Here is a 15,832-nt window from a genome sequence, read left to right as displayed (position 1 = left end):
CACTAGTCACTTTCCTGCATAATCACTCAGTTTTTAAAAAAAAAGAATGTCCAGCTCTAGACAGATTAGCACATTTGTTGTGTTCCTTCAATTTATTAAAGATGGATGCAAGTGTACTCTAAGGGATATTTTTCTGGTTTCTATCCCCTGACTTATGCTTTTCAATAAGCTTTTCACAGAGCTGCTTGAAGTGTTCTATTTTCTTTATGGTGCAGTTATCACCAGGAGTAGTGATTCACCAGTGACTGGGCCTTCTAGATACATGTGGCTTTATATTGCAATCACTCTAACACATTCACTGCACTCAGATGATTTCCATTTCACTAATTGTGTGACTTCTAGCAGCAGCAGCTGGCTGCACCTGTGTTGAATTAATCATTGTAAAAACAATGAATACTTACACAATCTCTCTCTTTTTAATTAATTGAACTAACTGTGTACAAATTTTATTTCTGTGTTTACATCAAAGAGTGTTTTTTTTGTAAATTCTTGCCTAAAAAGCCAAATTAAATTAGCCATGATACAATATAAAAAGCAATAAAAGGGGAAATTTTTCATGGAGGAGTGAATGCTTTTTCTAGCCATTGTACTACAAAGTGTTTGTTGTCCTATGCAGGTGTACAACAAGGAGCTGGAGACTGAGTACGGCAACTTTGAAGACTGGCTTCACACTTTCAACTTGTACAGAGGAAAGGCTGGGGATGACGACGAACACGCTCTGGATGACGACAGGATTGTTGGCAGATTCAAGGTGAGAAAACACTCAAACATTTTCAGTTTACACTCGTTGACAGAAAATATGTCATATGAGTATGTTTGTTTTTTTCTGTGATGCAGGGATCCTTATGCATGTACAAACTCCCTCTGTCTGAGGAGATCACAAGAGAGGCAGGATTTGATCCCAATATGGGAATGTTCCAGAGCATCCCGCATAATGATCCAATCAACGTCCTTGTTCGTGTCTATGTCGTCAGGGTGGGTGACAGTTTGAATTTATAGAAGTCAAAAGATACGTGAATAAAAATGAAATGAAGTCAAAATTCTCCCCTATTTTCTTCTGTTCTGTTTGTTTTCCACCACTTCAGGCTACAGAGCTCCATCCTGCTGATATTAATGGGAAGGCTGATCCATACATTGTCATTAAACTGGGAAAGTCAGAGGTCAAAGACAAAGAAAACTACATTTCCAAACAGCTCAACCCAGTGTTTGGCAAGTGAGTTGAGAGGAAGCTGCTATCAGTGTGCTGTCATATGTTGGTAATATAGTCAAAACAAATAAACAATCAAAGTAATATATGTATTCTCTTAGAAATTAAATTTTCAAGCAGCAGGTAAAGGTGTTTATTGTTGCTCTTCTGTGAAATTTAAATCACAAAAATCTAACCTGGCAACCAACAATGATCATGAGTTCTGTCTGTACGTTTTTATGCAGCATTGTTTTGGATGAGCCCGAGTCTGTTGAATTATTCTGTTTACTCTCCACTTGTGTGTGCTCAGATCATTTGACATCGAGGCCACGTTCCCCATGGAGTCCATGCTAACCGTGTCAGTCTACGACTGGGATCTGGTCGGCACCGACGACCTGATCGGAGAGACGAAGATTGATCTGGAGAATCGTTTCTACAGCAAATTCAGAGTCACCTGCGGCATTTCATCCAACTACTCTCTGTGAGAATCATTGCGTTGTTTCCTTCATTTGTTTAGTAATAGTGTGACAGGATCAAACATACTTTGTAATTAGACTAAGTAAAGCAACATGATAGAATTTTTATAGTCACTCACATTTCATATATTCTCAAAAAAAAATCACAAAACCTCCTTTATTTTATTTGAATTTTAGGAAGCACATTTTAAAAATTCCTCACACATCCAAAAACCTCTCAGTAACCTCTTTGTTATCCTTTGTATGCTAGCCATGGATACAATGTTTGGCGGGACCCAATGAAGCCCAGCCAGATCCTGGCTAAGCTCTGTAAGGAAGGCAAGATTGATGGACCTCATTATGGGCCAGGAGGCAAAGTCAAGGTGGCCAACCGAATCTTTACAGGATCCACAGAGATCGAGGATGAAAACGGTATGACTGTATTATTCCCCTACAAATTCATTTAACAGTCCTACGTCACTGTTGAACCATCAAATGAACTGTGATGGCAACCATATACTGTAGTAGTGATTAGTGGGCTCTGATTTATGATGGATGGATGGATGGATGGATGGATGTGCAAACCATGCTGGATGAAGACATGAGGTGCCAAAATTGCTGATATTTACCATAAAAGTGCTAATTGTTCCTATTTACAAAGAAAAAGGTGCAACATTGCTGGTGTTTACGGCATCAGAAGTATTGAAAAAGTCTAAGTATAGTGTAAAAACAGAAATAATTCGAAGCATAAAGGAGGTTGCTTGGTCTAGTTGCACCAGGATTCTTGATTTTGTTACACAGTTAAGTTGAATAACTGAGGTGTGGCAGCCAACAGTGTAGGTAATGAGCTGCTCCCCTTGACCGAGGTGTTATGGTGTCTGATTGCTATAGGGACAAAGGATCTCCTCTACCGTAAAGTAGGGATTATATATTATATCCTACAAAATTTTGGTTGTATTGTGCAGAAAGGTTCCATTTTCTTTTCTGCATTCTCCCTTCTTTACTTATTTTTTGCTCCTATTTTGTATGAAAACACAATACTTCGCTACATTTCAGCCATTTTTCAATTCATACAATATGTTCATCTTGTGACTGATTCAAATGAATTTGGCTGCAAATGTCTTAACAGAAACCTACCACTGACTTTTTCAGCATTCAAGTATTTTTTCTCTTTCCCTCTTTATTTTCCCTTTTTTTTGTCTCTGTATTGATCCTGTAGGTCTGAAGAAGCAGACTGAGGAGCATTTAGCGCTGGCTGTATTGAACCACTGGGAGGAGATCCCAAGAGTTGGCTGCAAGCTGGTCCCTGAACACGTGGAGACCAGACCCCTGCTGAACCCTGACAAACCCGGGATCGAACAGGTACAGCCACGTCACCGAGAGCCCTGAAAGTCATCAGGCTGGTAATTACAGTAACATATTTCTTCTCCTGAAGGGCCGTATTGAGATGTGGGTGGACATGTTTCCTATGGACATGCCTGCTCCTGGACCTGCGATTGATATATCACCACGGAAACCAAAGAGGTACACCCTGACAGGAGCAATAAGTCAATAATAAGCACTGTGATTCATGTCTTTTCTTATAAAACTATCAATCCAATGCAAATTCAGAGGGAAAGATTCTTATTTCTATTAAAATGTCTAAACATTTTTTCAACAGAAAATGTAGTTTAATCCCTGGGTTAAATTATGGTGAGTCTGTTTGAATAGTTAGCTCTCTAATAATGTCAAATATAAGTCCAACTATGTGTGTATGTGTTCCTTCCTCCCCCCTTACCAGATATGAGCTCAGGGTGATTATTTGGAATACAGACGAAGTAATACTGGAGGACGATGATTACTTCACTGGGGAAAAGTCCAGTGACATATTTGTCAGGGGGTAGGTACAGCGGGACGAGGCCACCAAGCCTCATCCCGTGGGTGTAAGCTGTGTGTGGACTTTTTTTTTTGCAGTTAACCATTATTTTTTGTTTTGTTTTGTTTCCATTTTTTCTGTGTGCGTGTTTGTGTTGCGTCTCTCTGTCTGTGGTGTGTGTCCTGTCTGTCTGTCGTCCTTTCTCTCCTCTCTGGTCAATGCTCTGCTGGTGTCTAGCTTTGAGCTTCGTGTTGTTATTTGGAACACTGATGACGTAATTCTAGAGGACGATGCTTTCATGACAGGAGAGAAGATGTCTGACATCTATGTCAGGGGGTAAACACACGATTCCATCGCATGGCTCGTACAAAACACCCCCCCCCCCTCCCCCCGAAGCCCCTCAGTCATTTTTTATGCCCCTTCCTGTTTTAACTGTACATCCAGCACGCATCCTCGCTTGTCTGAAACTCTCCTATCAGCACGCTGAAGGCCTAATGAAAAAATAGAACAGTAAAGGACCAAGCCACAAGAATAACTTCAGTATGATTATAGGTCTGTCAAATTTCAGAGAAATCTGACAGTCCAATTTGCACTTATAGTCACAATTTAGTGGATTGAATACATCAGGACTGATAAATATTATGAATGGATTCTCACTTATTACTCAAAAATCCTATCATATAGAAAAGACAAAGATATGTTTGAGGTAACTTTATTTTTCATATGTAAAATGTCTTGATTACTACCTATAATATATCTCGAAAGTTCCCATTTCCATTTTGCAATTCCGTTGATAGCTTCCTCTTTGGAGTCTCGCTGGGTTATTAAACATTTCACAGCCAATTTACATAAACAGCAGATACAGAGTTGGGTCAATATATAATTGAGGTACTTTTGAAGTCCATGGGATATATCTTGCATACATTTTTGTTAAAAGTTGAAAAAGAATGTTTTTTATGTTCATTATGATCATATCTATGCAAATGCCATAATTATTTATTATGGAAACAATCACTTATTAATAAAAAATGATTGGAAATCACTAAAGTGTCAACTAACTAACTGTCCCAATTTAATAACAACCATCTTCTAATTAGCTAAACAATAATAAAATGAGCTTATTCAAAAATTGTTTTGGTTGTGTTCTTTTTAAGTTGAGATGATCATGACAGATATCTATTTTTTGGTAATATATCAAATTTTATATGGAAAATGTCCGAGAAATCACTTTCAACTAAGTTACCCATTACAAAAACACCTCTCAAGGAAGTGTGTTAATTCCAGATCTCATGACCTGCTCCACATGATGTCATTTCCTCCTGAAGAAAAGACTGGAAAGACTCCAAGGCTTTCTGAGTTATTTAAAGTAGTGTGTGAGTCAAGTGTGGATTTATGGCATTTCAACAGGTTTACTACAATATCTTTCCAAATAACTTAAAAATTTATTTATTCTCAATTGTATGTATAACATTAAGAAGAATCTTTCTGTAAACTTGCCATGTGGTGTTTGGTTATAGGCGGCCATGTTGATTTTAGGTCTGAAAACAGTAAAAATGTCAACTATGATACCAACTATGTTACAAAAAGTCCTGCAATTCTATATTGACCCAGTTGCATTTCTGCCACCTGAAGACTATCAGTGATGTAAATATTTGGCTCTGTATCAAATAAATACTTACTACACAATATTTACTGCTGTTTGGCAGGTAGCATGCAGCTTGTTTTAAGTGTTTTTACAAGCTGTGAGCCATAAATCCAAAATATTCCATTAAAAACCACATAGAACTGTGAAAAACTGAGTCTGATGAGCGGTCACTGTGGGTCATAGCCAGTACAAGTGAGTCCTTTCACACTGCATGTTGTCATCTGATTCACTGTAACCATAAAAATATCCACCTGAGCAATATCATGAATAAATTCATGAAGAGAAATAGATGACGCTATCAGAAAAACACATGCCTAAACAGATAGTCTTTTCAATTTCTTTACTATCAACCTCAAAAACTGGATTTCCTCTCTTTGAAGTGTTGTGGTTCAGTCCTTTACTGCAGTTGCTTCTGGACATTACTTGTAAAGAAAGAGTTTTCAGATAAATAAAAGTAAGAAAAATCACAATTGCATGGAAGCACACTGTACTGTATACTCACCAAGCACTTCATTAGGAGCACCATACTAACACTGGGCCTCCCTTTGCTCTCAAAACATCCTTGGTTTTTCTTAATATGGATTCCTAAAGATGTTAGGAAACACTTCTTTGAGATTCTGCTCCATGTTGATATGATTCATCTGCAAAATTTCTGCAGATTAGCTCGCTGTACATTCATGCTGCTGTTCTACCAAATCTCAAAGATCCTCTGGTGGATTCACATCTAGTGACTTTGAGCTCCACTGAACTGGTGCATTGTCCTGCAGTAAGAAACAATACTCAGACAAACTGTTTTATTCATATCATGACTGGCTGGCACTCTGAGGCCCCAAGTGTGCAAAGAAAACTTTTCCCACACAATTGCACCACCCACTGCAACAGCCTGGACTGTTGATACCCAGAAGGTTGGGTCCGTGGAGGCGAGATGTTGATGCCAAATTTTGAGCCTACCATCTGCAGCCTCAGCAGAAATTCATGAAACCAGGCTAATTTTTTCTCCCCAACTCTTAACTGTCCAGTTTTGTTGAATCTGTGCCCACTGTAGCCTCAGATTTCTGTTCTTGGCCGACAATAGTAACCCGAGGTGTTTTATTTTTCCCCGTCTGCAAGGTTTGACATGACGTTCATTCTGAGATGCTTTTCTTCTCAGCACAGGCGTAAAAAGTTTTTATCAGAGTTAGTGCAGCCTTCCTGACAGCTCCAACCAGTCTGACCGTTCTCCTCTGACATCACATCACTGCCCAAAAAACTGCTGCTCACTGGATGTCTTTAGTTTTTTTGTCACATTCTGAGGAAAGCCTGGACATTTTGTGGTGTCAGACCAGCCCATCTGGTACCAGCTGATTGAGTAATTCCACAGAAAGGCTCCAGTTTGGTGTTTGTAACGAAGTGCTCGATGATTGTACGCATGCCTGTATGACAGAGCTCCGATGTTTTTAACAACATTGTTATTTCACAGCCTGGATTTGACTTTTATTTTGAAACATTATATGCTGATGTTACTATTTTTGGCACCTAGTCACTCCCACATCTTCTTAACCAAACTCACTTCTCCCTCAGCTGGTGTCACCAGTGGATGCATCATCTCCGGACTTTATACTGTAACAAACAGGGCGCCATCCTCAAACAACCCTGAACACTGGATGCATTTTAATAATAAATGTCACCTTAAGTTTTTTTTTGCTTCAGATTTCCTCAGCCGACCCAACTGTCCCACAGTGACAGGAGGGAAAGGAGAGCTGGGATTGTTTCAGATGGATCCAGTGTTGTGATACAGTAGTAATGATTCAGGTTTTGGGTCATATGAGAGCAGGCATGTTTTTTTGTTTTTTTCCTTAGTTAAAAACTTCCCATGCCCTCTCGCTGCAGCATTGATCCCAGCCTAATTTGTGCATCTCAGTTACCAAATCCTAGCACTGTTTGTTGCAGTTTTTTCAGGATTATCCCAAGCTGTTGTATGCTGACAATAATCTTTTGTCAGCTTTTAGTGGTGCATTTTGAGAACTGAGAGCGCAGCATCCCTCCTGCTCCTCCTGACTCATGAAGCCACCCTCACCCAGCTGTTAATTAAACAGCTAAAGCCGGACGAGAATAATCCCAGGCTTTGATCTTCGAGTTGTGATCTGCATCCAAACATCAAAGATGGCCTTTTTTTTTTTTTTTTTATCAATAAGCCATTTGGAGAAATTTCACAATATGCATTTTTGCGATCTTTCTGTATGCATGGCTTTGCAAATAATGTGAAACTCCAACAACAAATCAGATTTGACACACACATTTTCTGAATCTGATTTGCTTTTGGGGAGCCGCATTATGTGTTTTGATTTTGACCTACTAGCATCATCTCTCTTGTTAACAAACTGCTACCTTTAACATGTCCTATGCCATTGTTTAAATCACCAAATTGATATAGAGTAGCTGACAGAGAATTGCAAGTTTCTTCATTTTAGACCTTACTAATGCATGAATGATAAAATCCAACAACAAAAAATGGGTCTACTCACTAAAACATGGCCCCACAGATGAGCCTGACTCTGCTCTACCTCTGATGGCTGCTTCCACAGATGGCTGAAAGGGCAGCAGGAGGACAAACAGGACACAGATGTGCACTACCACTCGCTGACCGGTGAGGGCAACTTCAACTGGCGCTTCGTCTTCCCCTTTGATTACCTCATGGCTGAGGAGAAGATTGTAATCTCCAAGAAGGAGTCCATGTTCTCCTGGGACGAAACTGAATATAAGATCCCTCCTCGTCTCACGCTGCAGGTCTGGGATGCAGATCACTTTTCTGCTGATGACTTCCTGGGTGAGGACTGATAGAAATGGCTGCTTTATGGTTTCTGTTATGTTTTTTTTTTTTGGCAGTAATACATATACTACCATTCAAAAGTTTGGGGTCACTTAGAAATGTCCTTATTTTTGAAAGAAATACAGTCTAGACATTGTTAATATGGTAAAAATAGTATTCTAGCTCGAAACGGCTGGTTTTTAATGGAATATCTCCATAGGGGTACAGAGGAACATTTCAAGCAACCATCATCATGGTTAGAAAACACCTGTGCAATTATGTTAGCACATGAATAAAAGTGTGAGTTTTCATGGAAAACATGAAATTCCCTGGGTGACCCCAAACTTTTTAACATCACCATGCATCTTTTGCTTCTCTCTGTCCCTCTGTGCTCACATATACTGCATTTTCATACAGCCAAATTCCCAATAAGTGCATTTACTGACTGCATTTGACATCACTACTCAGGTGCAATTGAGCTGGACCTGAATCGGTTCCCTCGTGGTGCCAAGACAGCAAAGCAGTGCTCCATTGACATGATCCGGAATGAGCAGGAGCTGCCCACCATCTCCATATTCAAGCAAAAGAGGGTGAAAGGATGGTGGCCGTTTGTGGCCCGCGATGAGAACGATGAGATGGAGCTCACGGTAAGATCGGCATGAAATACTGAGCAAGGACAGGATTTTTGCAAGAGCAAAATGAGGACTGTAGTCTGACATTACATAAGAAATCCTTTTATTTACCTTGTATTATACCTTATATTTTGTCCTTATTTTGAAGATTAACTTCATAAATCAAGTTAAAATGTTGGCTGGATGCGATTGCATCTTAATCACAGTAAAGGATGGAGAGGATGGCGAATACAATGAAAGAAGGAACCACAGAAACAAGAACATAAACATAAAATACAGGGAGTTTCAAAACAATAAAGGGCATGTAGAAAAGGGGACATATACTGAGTGTGCTTTAATCCAGCTTCCAGAAAATTCTTTGTCTCCATTTTTTCCGCATTTATACTGACCTCTAGACATCCTTTACATTACACAAAAAATGACTTTTTTGTCTAGCTGTGCATCACTTATGTTGAACCCCTAAAAAAGGAGTCACAATACAATAATCCCAACCGTAGTATGGAGTGCTAATGTACAATATAAGATGGCAAACACCCCCAAATAAGAGCCGATAATAAATCAGTTCAATTAAAAGAAACGTTGAAGTCATAAAACTTATGACAAAAAAATATGTATATATTACTGTCCAGATACATATTGTTAAAGTTCAAATCAGATAAAACCCCTTTCACTGATCAAGCACTGAATATTACAAAAGAAATACATACAAAAATACATATCACACTGGAAAAAAATGCTTTCAAAAACTTTCTAATTTTGATTTTCATGTTTTCCAAATGTGTCATCACAGGGGAAGGTTGAGGCCGAGCTCCACCTGCTGACTGCCGAAGAAGCAGAGAAAAGTCCTGTGGGACTTGGACGAAATGAGCCTGATCCACTGGAGAAACCAAAGTAAGATATTAACACGTTCATTTATTGAAACAATACTCGAATCTCACAAACACACACACTGGTTTCACTGTTAGAAAATGTGACTGTTTGTGCGGAGCAGAAAAAGACACAGACGTGAGCGAGTGTCCCTTAATCTTTCTCTCCAGGAAAGTCATTCTTGCAATGCAAAAAGCAGCGCACCATAACACAGAGTTGTAAACTTCTACGTGTGATTTGCCGCTGCTTTCTGCACTGTCAAAAGGCCACTGTTACACTCGTTTCTCCTCCTACCATCTCTTCAACTGTCTCCCTGTCTCTCCCCTCCTCGTCCCTCCCCCCTCCTTTTATTTTTTTTGTTCATGTGACTCTTCTTTCTCCTTCCCCTTCCTCCCTCTATTTGCCTCATCTGCATTCCTTCCCTCCCTCTTTCTCTCCCTTCTTCCGCAAAGTCGCCCGGACACCAGTCTTATGTGGTTTCTCGGCCCTCTGAAGTCCATTCGTTACTTCATCTGGCACAACTACCGCTGGCTGATCCTCAAGGCCCTGGGGCTGATACTGCTGCTGCTCATGCTGGGCCTCTTCCTCTACTCAATTCCCGGCTACCTGGTCAAGAAGATGCTGGGGGCCTGATGCGCTGGTAGCCTCCGCCCCCCCTCAGTGTCTCTGCTTCTCTATTTGCGCCCCAGAATCTCCTGTCTTAACTAGAGTTCTTTCTCTTCTGTCCTACCAAACTCACCTTCCTCCACTTTTATCTTGTGCTGTCGTAGAAGGAGAATAGTCCCCGTATCATTTGCTATACTTGTGTTTTGCCACCATTTGTCCTTGTGCATGTCATTTATGACCAACTGTTTGATTTGGGAAGGTGCAGGGATGTTTTTAGGTAGAGGTGAGTTTCTAAATGCAGTGTCCACTATGGTAGAGATGGGGAGGATTGCGGTGTTAATGCCTCAAAAGCTGTTTAATGTAAGGGTTATAAAATGAATAAATGCGTGTTTAATTACATTGAGCATCTTTACTGTAGCTGACAATAGGTCATGTTGTGCGGTTACAGATTGTTAGAGCTTTCAGGGAAGTCTTAAGAGTTGCAATTACAACTAGATCAGATGGTGTTCTGAGATGCCACAGCAACAAAAAAAACCTTTGCAACTAATTTTCCACAACATATGGTACCAGCAGCCATTTAGATAAAGGATATAAGATCGAGCATTGATAAATAGAAGAAGCAGAGCTAGTCTGCCTTTCAAAAATGGTAATTAGTTTCACATTTATTGTAGTGGCCTTTCAATGCTATACTATTATTTGTAATGTCATTGAAAAAAGCAAAAGAAAATGAAAATTTCAGTGACATTTTCTAGCTTATCTTATCCAGAGGTTCCTGCAGCAATAGATGTTCAGTGGCATCTGAATATATTACCAAATACTACATAAAAGTATGCAGAATTATGCAGTAAATCATCCATCGAGAGCTGAGAAGCTAATTTTTATTGAGTATTGTTTAGAGTAATAAAGCTGTAATGTAAAGTATATATTATGTGCTGACATAATCCCAAATATTTCTGCAACAATGTTCAAATTCTAAGCCATACGTATTTTTATTCAAAATTACAGTCCATGTTTCATTTTGCTTGCCTTGTCAACGTCAAGAAAATACAACACTGGAAGACAGCCTAAATGTGCAGAAGAAAGAAGGAAACTTTGTATATGAACTCATGAACAATGAAGAAAATGAAGGACAGGAGTGGTTGTAGGCAAACGAGCTTCCTAACATTATGTAAATTAATGCATTTTGCAGGATTATGTGACTAAAAATAACTCATCTGTGGAAAATGTCAGTCATAATTTCATCAACAAAGCCCATGCTACTTGATGGCATCATCAAACTATATAATTCATTATCGTTTTGAATGAATGAACGCCCCCTAGTGGCCGAGATGACACACTGTATGTAGAAGAACATCACATCATATCCAGAATGAGATTCAAACCAACAGACTGAAAATAGATACGCTAGTGTGCCTGTAAAAGCGTAGGATGAAGAAAGTCAAATGAAAATATGCTCAAATATGTTTTGAATAAGAGACATTAAAGGACGATTTCTCTCAGAGGGCAGTGGGTTTTAAAAACAGAACAGCAGAAACAACCCTGGAGAAAATGTCATAGTTTGGAGCTGTTGGTCGATCATTTGTCCGTCCATTTTTCTCGACATGTCTGTTCTGCACATTGGAAAACTTCCACTCTGTGGTCTGTGATGTGGTTTTTTCTCCTCTGAGACATGATATTGGTAGAAATGTGCACTGTGAGCATGCAGTAGTGACAAATAATACAAATGCAACATGGCTTACTCACCACTAATGCCATCTTTCTCTTCCTGTCTATCACCCCTCCCACCCGTTTTCTTCTTTCTCCATCTACTCTCCCTCCTCACCCTCCATTAACTCACCCCTCCATCCACCCGCATGCCTTCCTCCTCACCCCTTCTTTCCTCCCATCCAGCCGCCCAGACACCACCTTCCTGTGGTTCCTGAGCCCGCTGAAAGCCATCCGCTACCTGGTGTGCAACCGCTACAAGTGGCTGATCATCAAGATCGTGCTGGCCCTGCTGCTGCTCATCATGCTGGGCCTCTTCCTCTACAGCATGCCGGGCTACCTGGTCAAGAAGCTGCTGGGGGCCTGAGTCACTGCTGGGAGGACGGGGGGTGAGGAGGGTGGAAGGTGGCCAGCTGGGGGGGAGACCAGAGAGTAGACGCACCCACAAGGAAGGAGAAAGAAAGCTGTCTCATTTCCTCCTCTCTGATCCAGTCTCAGTCTTCATAACCAGCTCGCCACCTTCCACCTGAGCACCAGGACGGAGGTAGACACCACCCGGACTGACCGTTTCCTGCCGCCCCTCCTTAAATAATGAGCTCTAACCAATTTGCAACAAGCCGAACAAATCTAACGCTCACTATCTGGACTCCGTCCTTGAACTGACGAACAGCAATCACATGCCACATGTAACCCCCGATCGACTATTTCTTTATCCGTTTATGCAGCTTTTAATTTGCTTATTGAGCCCCAATCCGAGTGTCGGGTTTAGTGGTCAGACGATTGCACGGACGTTCATTTCAAGTGATGCTAAATGATCTCACATTGAGCTACAGCTTCTGCTATTCATTTGGGTTAATAGGGAACAAATGGAGGACATTTCTGGTAACACTTCAGCCCTCTCTTCTATTTAGCATTCATATAAACATGGTTTGTAACATGATATAATGTAGTTGTAGATGGGTGTAAGGACATTTAAAGTGATTATTGATGAACATTTTTTGTCAGTAATTCTAACTTCTGTGTGTTTTACTATGTTGTCATGCGTTATTTGCTCATCTCCCAGCCTCAGGAAGTGTTACAGTTGCTGAAAAGTAATAATGTGTATTTACATCTACATTACAGCATGTTAGAAACCGTTCATGAAATGCTAAATAGGGGCTTAAAGCAAAGTATTACCTGTTTTTAAACTGTTATATCTCTTGCAGTCTTTGCACACTTGTATAAGAATAATAATGAAGAACTGAAAAAAAAATTCTATTTTCCTATGAAATTCAATGAGACGGAGAACAACATACCTTCGAAATTAATCAAATAAACAGTTTGTGGGGTTTAGTTAAACGGCAGTGTTAGATAGTTAATCAAAGCAACCGAGCTAGACTTGTGTCAAACAGTGTTTGCAAATAATTTTTTATTTCTTTCCATTTCTATATATGTGACCTGCACAAAAACAGTTCAGATGCTAAATCAATATACTCATGTTTCAGTGTAATAGTCTAAATGCGCTTTAATCCACTGTCCTCACGCATAAAAAACCTGCACAGGAGAATGAAACTAATTATTTGCAAACATCAACTTGACCAGGTCTGATTTCATACTCCGACGAAGTAACAAACACTCAAAGGTTATCACTGTTATCGACCAAAAGCGAGGCTTCTATGTGAATATGCATGCGTCATTGTGATAACTGACCGCAGAGGTCATGTGTGTTGGCATGACTTGTCTTTCCAGTTCAACGCAAACCAAAACACCAACCCTGTCTGTCTTTAACATTAATGTAAAGGTGATCTCATCGGAATAAGGTTAAAGTGCACTTGAACAGAGTTGTGAAAAGGGTTGAAAAAGCACGACCCTGTCTCCGTATCAGATGGCAGATTATGTGTGGTGTCCCCTTTCAGCTTCGCCTGTGGTTGACCTCATACGTGTTGCAGCCTTTGTTTGTGAATCTGCGTTTCACCGAATACAGTTATTGTTTGCACTAAACTGAACTTGCCTGTTTTTACGATGACTTTGTGTATTTATATGTGTTGAAATGTGTGCGATATTTATTTTTGTTTGTTTTGACAATTTGAAATAAACTGACTTCCACAGACTACATGTTAAAAATCATTAAAGATGCAATAAATAGTCATTTTATTTTATCAATGGATCGTGTTAACACTGGAATATGATAAAGATGCTTGTAAATTAGAACCCTCAGATAATTATTTTCGTGTTTTGTATCGTTGGTTCACTTTCACAACATTGTTTTCAGCAAGAGATAAACCAAACTGGTGACAATCTGGTGAACATAAATTACTTAGCCACCACCAGTCAGGAAATTTTCTTAAAAATACACAGAGAAAGCTGAACCGAGAATGAATATTTGACACAGATTCACCAGGTGCCCCCAAGAGATACAACTGCAGTCATGACCAAAAGTTTACATACATTTGTAAAGAAAGCATATCTCATGGCAATCTTGAGCTCCCAGTGACTCTTATACTTGCATCTTTGTCACATCCAAAAAAAAACAAAACAATCATGCATTTTGGTTCTTTCATAGATTTATTACATGTCTTCTGGAAATATAAGAAATTCTACTAAGTCAAAAATATACATACAGCAATTCTAATGTTTGGTTAAACATCCTTTGGCCAGTTTCACCTCAGTTAGGTGCTTTTGCTAGCCGTCCACAAGCTTCTGGTTGGATCTTGTCATCACAGTTCACAGTTTCTTGATTGGGTTTAAATCAGGTCTTAAAACTTGGAGATCAGTATAAAAACTGGACCAGTTCTGTTAAGATGAGTCGTCAGAAGCTTGTGGAAGGCTATCTAAAGTGCCTAGTTGAGGTGAAATTAGCTAAGGGACATTTAGCTATTAGCTATTAGCATTACTGTGTGTGTATTTTTGACCCAGTAAATGCTGTCATAGACCTATAATAAATCTTTGAAAGAACCAAATGCATGATTGTTTCTTTTTGTGATAAAGACACATTTCAAGATTTTGTCATAGAAAATTCAGAGTTGCAGAAGTCATTGGAAACTCATTACTACCACAATGCACAAGGTCTTTATATGTAAAGTTTTCATCTTCATAGTTGTAAATGCCTGCTTTGCTCCATATCTGCAGGATGTTTAAGTATGTTTGCTCTCAAAACGTCTTCCACTGACCTCAAAGATGATGTCAGGGTTCTGTTTACAGCTTGTTTGTGCTTTCCAAGAAGGCCAAAACATTAGTTTATGTTGGATTTTAGAGTGTGATGAACTGAAAATGATCAAGGCCTACATGTGGCTTTAGTACTTTCTTAACAATGTTTGGCCGCTGTCTGATGCCTGAATCTCTCTGTGCAGTCGCCCCAGCACCAGCATGTCGTGGCTGCTGAGCCCGTTGAGGACGGCGTGTATTCTGGCCTGGAGGCACTACAAGTTGCACTGTGCGCTGCTGCTGGCCGCTGTGTTGGCTGTTCTCTTTGTGGCGCTGCTCTTCTTCTCTCTGCCCTCAGAGCTCAGCCACAAGCTCTTTAACGTCGCTGGATAGAAGCAACAACATCCCCCAAGTGTCTCAGTAGTGTGGTGTACATAGTATACACTGGAACATTTTTTTTTGATCATCTGCACTGTATAATGTTGTAATGTAGAGTTGAAAACAAGCTGCCAATAGAATATTTGCTAATAGGGGCTTTATTTTTGATATATATATATATATATTTTTAAATGCTCTGCTAATGGTGCTAATGTTGTGTTCAGGGCCACATTGGTTGTGTTTTATGGGACCTGCTGACTTGCAAAGAGAGAAGCCAGATGCATGATGTTAGTAGCACATTCACTGCTGTCCAGTTATGTTTTTTATTCCTGTTTTTTTGATTAATTGATACACTATAAGTGCAATTAACAGTAAGAGTCACGCCATCTCAAATCATCACTTTTTAAGAACAGTTTCTGCTCAGTCTCTCACTTGCCTGAATTTTTTATAGCATAAAATATGGATGCCAATACAGAAATAATAGCTCAATATACGAAATACTCTCAAGTTAACTTTTTTTAATGAAATTGCCAGTCCACCCACTTTCAGCACTTTGTTTCGTACATTGAAATTTGAGGCCACGTCTCAACGTT

The 15,832-nt window shown here is 39.7% G+C and overlaps 1 protein-coding gene across 9 annotated transcripts in view; it reads left to right on the top strand.

Moving 5' to 3' along the window:
- The window catches only part of otofa (otoferlin a), a 114,414-nt gene extending 100,587 nt beyond the window's left edge, over nt 1-13,827 (top strand). For 5 of the 9 annotated variants that reach the window (XM_051960992.1, XM_051960995.1, XM_051960994.1 and 2 more), the window contains 13 exons: nt 617-751; nt 838-975; nt 1,086-1,213; nt 1,497-1,667; nt 1,913-2,073; nt 2,861-3,003; nt 3,077-3,165; nt 3,734-3,832; nt 7,706-7,947; nt 8,398-8,576; nt 9,352-9,452; nt 9,881-10,068; nt 11,925-12,049. In XM_051960992.1, the coding sequence (XP_051816952.1) occupies nt 617-751; nt 838-975; nt 1,086-1,213; nt 1,497-1,667; nt 1,913-2,073; nt 2,861-3,003; nt 3,077-3,165; nt 3,734-3,832; nt 7,706-7,947; nt 8,398-8,576; nt 9,352-9,452; nt 9,881-10,061 (1,767 nt within the window). In that variant the 3' untranslated portion in view covers nt 10,062-10,068; nt 11,925-12,049. Of the gene's footprint in view, nt 1-616; nt 752-837; nt 976-1,085; nt 1,214-1,496; nt 1,668-1,912; nt 2,074-2,860; nt 3,004-3,076; nt 3,166-3,421; nt 3,521-3,733; nt 3,833-7,705; nt 7,948-8,397; nt 8,577-9,351; nt 9,453-9,880; nt 10,069-11,924 lie in introns of all 9 variants that reach the window. The other 4 variants (XM_051960996.1, XM_051960989.1, XM_051960997.1 and 1 more) reach the window with 2 other exon arrangements.
- Nucleotides 13,828-15,832: the final 2,005 nt, after the last annotated feature.

This window comes from Acanthochromis polyacanthus, chromosome 16, assembly GCF_021347895.1.
Source record: "Acanthochromis polyacanthus isolate Apoly-LR-REF ecotype Palm Island chromosome 16, KAUST_Apoly_ChrSc, whole genome shotgun sequence".
NCBI classification, from domain to species: Eukaryota; Metazoa; Chordata; class Actinopteri; family Pomacentridae; genus Acanthochromis; species Acanthochromis polyacanthus.
The sequence above is the reverse complement of the archived record's forward strand: the minus strand, read 5'-3'. Positions and strand labels throughout refer to the sequence as shown.